The sequence below is a fragment of the Podarcis cretensis genome, assembly GCF_951804945.1.
Source record: "Podarcis cretensis genome assembly, chromosome: 3".
Taxonomy (NCBI): domain Eukaryota; kingdom Metazoa; phylum Chordata; class Lepidosauria; order Squamata; family Lacertidae; genus Podarcis; species Podarcis cretensis.
Window position 1 is genome coordinate 16662207 of NC_137172.1, and position 6000 is coordinate 16668206.

The 6000-nt window shown below is 42.4% G+C and overlaps 1 protein-coding gene across 1 annotated transcript in view; it reads right to left on the bottom strand.

Moving 5' to 3' along the window:
- The window catches only part of ACSS1 (acyl-CoA synthetase short chain family member 1), a 31559-nt gene extending 25787 nt beyond the window's left edge, over positions 1-5772 (bottom strand). The window contains exon 1 of the mRNA XM_079968619.1: positions 5113-5772. Coding sequence (XP_079824745.1) covers positions 5113-5668 — 556 coding nt within the window. The 5' untranslated portion in view covers positions 5669-5772. The remainder of the gene's footprint in view (positions 1-5112) is intronic.
- Between the last annotated feature and the right edge of the window lie 228 nt (positions 5773-6000).

Genomic DNA, 6000 nt, shown 5'->3' on the forward strand with positions numbered 1-6000 from the left:
AAGATACATTCCCCCCCATTAAACATTAACACATCAACTCTAAACCAATTTAAGCAAGTTATTGTCATCTTCTAAGTAAGAATGCATACAACAGTGATATGAAGATAAGAAGAGAAAGTGATAAGTAGAGCAAATAAGTAGAGTGATAAGTAGAGCAAATGGAGTCAAAATATAATTAACAAAAGTGTGCATAATATAGAAAGCTCCATTAAAATAAATGAAAGTTGGCAGCTCTTCCTGTTGAATTTTGAACAATGTCACATGTAAGCTACAAAGAATTGGACCAAATGCTAGTCAATGATCAAATTGAAATGGATTCTAAAGCAGTTTCTTTCAGCATAATAAGCCATCTGTGAGTAACTTTAACACCCTCACCTTGTAGAATATTAACTTGTAAAAAGAAGCAGCTGAAGAAAATGTGGCATTTCTGGAAAATGTCATCTGTGACTTCACTGTAGATTTCTCCAGCATGTCAACTGCAATGATGAAACCTGATCACTGTGGTAATTGTTGAAAATAGGTAATGGTTGAAAATAGAAACTCACATCCAGAAAGTGTTAAAGAACTGATGTGCCTAGGTTTAAATCCCATGAGTTTTATGAAGCTGTGTTGCACTTTGAATGAGAACAATTGGAATAATGAAGGATGCAATCCTAAGCACTGTGACTAGAGAGTTAAGGCCTACTGAACTCTGTGGAACTTAATTCTGAGTAAACATGGTTAACAGAGCAGTGTAAGAGAAACAGCTGTATCTTTTTTTATTAACTGAAATGAACTGTAAGTGTAAATGAGTGCAACTGTATTTAAATTAACAGAGAGGAAGTGGGGAGAAAGATCCTAACATAACCTCTACTGTAATTGTTTCTAAAGTAAGCAAGCTTTTTTTATATGGAGAACAATCATGGGTGTAGCCAAGGGAGGGCCAGTTGCCCCCCCATCAAGTAATATCCTTAACTGACCAATCATGTCAGTCCTCCCTCCCCCCCCCAAAAAAAAACCTGGCTACACCCATAAGAACATTAATCATGCCACTTCCCACAACCATCCCACAGGTGGAACTGACTCTGACTGGCAATGGCTTTCCAGGATTTCAGGCAGGGAACATTCCCAACAGATGCTTGAACCTGGGACCTTCTGCATGCAAAGAAGATGCTCTACTACTGAGCTACAACCCTTCCCCTATAAAGTAGTACTGTTCCAGGATTACTGTAGCCTGAGCTTTTGCTGAATAGCATGTGCCTCATTTGCTAAGGTTAGCATTCAACTTTAGTGGGGTTGGTGATAGCCACTGTTTATGCAATCACAGCTAGCGGCAAACAGCCATGGGGACACCAGTTCCTATAAGAGGGCTTCAGAGCCACTTACTTTATAATGAACCACTGTGGATTTAAAATCTTATTACCTTGTTATTGCTAGTTAAAACAGTGATTACAATTAGAACCTTATTGATTGCACACAAAATCATTTGGCAGTGAGGGATCAGCACTCTGCATAGCACATGCTGAGAGGCACTTTCACCTATTCTTTAGTATTACTTAACACAACAAAAATTAAGTTCCTGTTATTATAAACCACTTTACAGGAGAAAAGCAGCTATTAAAAAAGCAATTTTGGGATGCTAAAGCCAAAATGTTCAGTTCTCATCTACCAAAGCTGCACTAACACATACTTTATGACTTTGACAGCAGAATCAGTTGCCTCTAGGAAATTCACAAGCAAGGCATGAACGCAATAGCCCTCTCCCATTGTTGGTCCCCAACACTGTACGATAATAACCTCAAATACTGTAGTTTCATCTTTCACTATTTTTCCTTAATTTTTCAATATGTAATTGAATATGCTCGAAATCTACAGTCACAGATTCATTATGTTTAGCATTAAACTTATAATTCTACTTTGAAGGCTCTTTGCCAAAGGAGAAAAAAGAAAATTACCAAGACAAATAGACAGGGAAAACCTTTGGTATATTCAGCTTCTTTCAAAGCAGGACAATATGTGGGAGTAATAGTCTGTTCCAAATAAAAAATAAGGCAAGGACTGAGGGTGCATGGCTTGTCCATCCCATTAAAGTAACAGAAACAATTTTAAAGCTCATGGAACTGTTTTTCTATTGGTTAATCTTCATTTTTCTTCATTCCCTCCCTCCCCCCCCCTCTCTCTCTCTCTCTCTCTTTTTTCTTTTCCTTCTCCTCCTGCGATGAGGCTACATTTTAATATTTTAATGTTCCATTATTTTAATGTTGTATTTTATTTTTGTTTTTAAGTTTGTAATCATTCATCTTGTTTTTATTATTGCTAGTAAGCCGCTCTGAGCCCGGCCTTGGCTGGGGAGGGCGGGGTATAAATAAAAAAATATTATTATTATTATTATTGTTGTTGTTGTTGTTGTTGTTGTTGTTATTTATACTTCTGTAATTGCTGAAAGATCATAAACCATTATGACATGGCAAAAAGGAAAAGGGATGCAGGAGCAAACAAATACTTCAGTCCCATGCTAAGTACATAATACTGGGAGAGGTTGTGGGTCATTTTTTCAACTGTCAACTGTGGTCAAGTTAGATTTTTATTTTTTAAAAAAATAATTGTCACAAAGCATTTTAGTATTACAGACCCTGCAGAAAACCAATAATAAAGAGAAATCACATCCTCATCTGCTAGCAGTTTCATTTACTATCCAAGTTTTAAAAGCAGGAGGGGTAGGAACATATTGTGCTTTTACCACAAAGCCAAGTTCAACTTCCACAGATGAGGCTTCCTAGCAACAAGCATTCCATGTACCAGAAAAATGTAGTGCCCATAGCAACTATTTAAGAGGAATTTGTGTTGAATTAAGTGGTTAGCACCATCACCAACTATAGCGCCTTAAGCTTTCCATGTTTCAGTATTGATACATTCACTCTTTCTGCAGAATCATGTAAAAGTACATACTGTACAGTATATGTCTTACAAGGCCTTTATTTATACATGTCTTATCTTTAACAGCGGGATTTTCAAAAATCTAACAATAGGTTCTTTTGCAAGTAAAGCTTCTGGAAGCTGTTTCATTTACATTCTTATGGCATTGCACAACTTTTTGACAACACTTTATTTTCTACTAGTCAGACTAAGCCCATCCTATATCTAGCTTGTTAATGCAACAGTTACAAATGAATCAGCCCAAACTAGAAAAAATGGCCAATCTCATTTTAAAACAGATGGTAGTTTCCAGAAGATCTGAGGTCAGCCAGGTGGCTAAAAGGTTGTGGAGCAGATGTGAAGAGTCTAAAAAATGAAGGAAGCAAGTGGTGGTCTGTATTTTTAACAACTCTGTGAAAAAACAGGACAGCAAATTAAAGGGCTTTGGGGTCTAGTTTTCTTTTTAGTGGAGCACAGTAACCCCCGATGGGGTCGGAATTATGGATCTAACAAGTTAATACTGTTATTTTATTTGTGCTTAACTGTTTGAATATAACTGCAAAGTCTAATGCATAAAATGTTAGTAGACCAATGTGAAATGACATGCACTTTGCATCCAACATCCAGGGACTATGCTCATTCTCAAGGTTAATCAATAGAAAAAGCTGCCACCTGAAATAATAATAAATCAATCAATATAATCATATCTCCTATATGAGGTAAACCTATATGGCAATCTCAAATGTTGAAAGACATGCTTTTAGTATATATCCAACCTGTGTGCATCATAATCACACACACACACACACATGGCAAGGGTACTCATTTTATTCTGCTTCCCACACTCTCAATATGGTACACAGCAAGCAACCAGAAGTATGCAAAACTGCCACCCAAAAGAGCTCTCAGAGAGCTTTAAGTAATTATGACTTTTAAGTTATTTGGTAAAAAAATATATATACCTGCAAAAGTTCTTTGTAAGTTCTTTGGGACAGGGACCTGTCTTTTGTTCATATTACTTTGGAGGCAGTAATGTTTCCCACTACCAGTTGCTTGAAAACACAAGAGGGGAGAGTGCTCTTGTGCTCATGTTCTGCTCCTTGGTTTCCCACAGGCATCTGGCTGGCCACTGTGAGAACAGGATGCTGGACTAGATGGGCAATTGGCCTGATCCAGCAGGCTATTCTTCTGTTCTTATAATCTGCTTTTTACGTTGATATATGACTATACAGTATAAATAAGGGAGGCCCTGGAACGCTTGCTCAACCGCATTCCATGTGGTATTTCCAAGCACCAATGGAAATGTCCACTGGAGGTAAAATGCCTCCCCGCCCCCTCCCCTGCCATCCCACAGCAAAGTATTTAAATGCTATTATTTTGTAAGATGAAAATGCTGCTTCCCTACCTCACAAGAACCACAGCAGCAAAAAACATGTCATATGAGAATGATGAACCGGCCGTGACCTCAAACACAATGAAATAAAAATAATGAGCAATTCACTTATTTGCATATTGCTTTCCCTCCCAGCATATCTTTAAGGAAGGCCACCTGCATCACACAAAACAAAGGTTGCTTCCATTATGTGAGCTGACAATTGCTGAAAAAGCTTGTTTGTCTACTTTGAACTCTATTTCCTGCACTCTATTCACAGGGCCACATTGGCTTTCACAAATGCACCGCAGATGGTGGGGAGAAAATGTGTTTTAAATACAGTATGAAGATGCATTATCCTAAGAGCCACAGCTCATTTTTTCCCTTTTTTATGTTGAGTCTTCGAGGTCTTATTCCAAAACTCTTTCCTAGGCTAGGCACCCTATGAACTGCAGATGCACAAGATTTCCAGGGCATTCTGCACTGGAAAACTTGTGTAGTCTTACAACTCATGCGGGCTCCTCGAGCTCAGCTCCAGAAAGGCCCTAAAACTTGTTTTTCGCAGCTAAAAGGCCCGACCTGACACAATGCAGATGCCTCTGAGCATATGCAGAGTGCATTCGACCCCTTATTTTCTTTCTCTTCGCCGCATTTACCTCCTCACTTTGAAGGCGCCTGGCTTTCCATATATCACTTGGGGTAGTGACTTCCAGGCACTGAATTAGATAAGCTTTCGAAAGCTGAAGGACTCGAGGAATGAGAAGAGGGACCGAGGAGAGATCTATGCGGTAGGTATATATAAGATGTGTGCCTCGCCCCTCCTGCCCAAGGAAGGCGCTCCTTACCCGCCACATTTAAGCGGCCGCCCAAGAACCAGCGGACGCGGCCCTGCGCCAAATCCCACTCGCAGTCGGTGTGGTGCGCGGCGTCCCACAGCAGCGCCTCCCGAGCCAGCGCCCCCCAGAAAGCCCCGGGCGCCTCGGCCGCCCTCCGGGACACCTCGCCATAGCTCCCCCTCAGGAAGGGGTCGCTCGCCTGAGAGAGGCAACGGCCGCCGCCGCACGAAGGCCGTCCCCAGGGGGCGCCCGGCCAGCTCCGGCTCCACCAGGGCAGCCTTCCTCGCCGTCTGCTCAGGGCGCTCCGCAAGCGGCTCAGGGCAGCAGCCGCGGACGGTGTGGCTGCCATAAGGCCGCCGGCGAAGGTTTGGCAGGTGTGTAGCGGCGGGGGGGCGCTGAAACCGGCCCGGCGCCGCCTCCGAGGGGGTGAAGAGGGGAAGCCGCTTTCGAAACCGCTCGCCTGAGGCTCTGAGTTGGCCCAGCCAAGTTGGCCCCTGCGCGCTTCCTCCTTCTCCTCCTCCTTCTCCTCACCACGCCTTTCCCGCCCTTTTCCCCTGCGTCTCATGAGGCGAAAGAGGAACTGAGCGCTCGGCCTCTTTAGCAGAGGGGAAACCTAAAAAAAAAAAAGAAGTCTGAGGAACAACTGAAAAGTTCCTGAGGAAACTGCCGTAGCGGGTAGCGGTTAAGCCGTTAAACCGTGAGGCGGGATTCGAAAAAAGTTCAAAAATCGGCACTCAGCCGCGGCCGACCCCATTTGGGCTGGTCTCTTTCTATAGCTCAGCCTCGCCTGCATCACAAGTTTGTTGAGGAGAAAAAGCATATTCTCTGTAAACCGCACGTTTTGAGCTGCAGCTTCTCCCACAGCCGAAAAGCAAAACGACTTTTGCGGGTGATCTC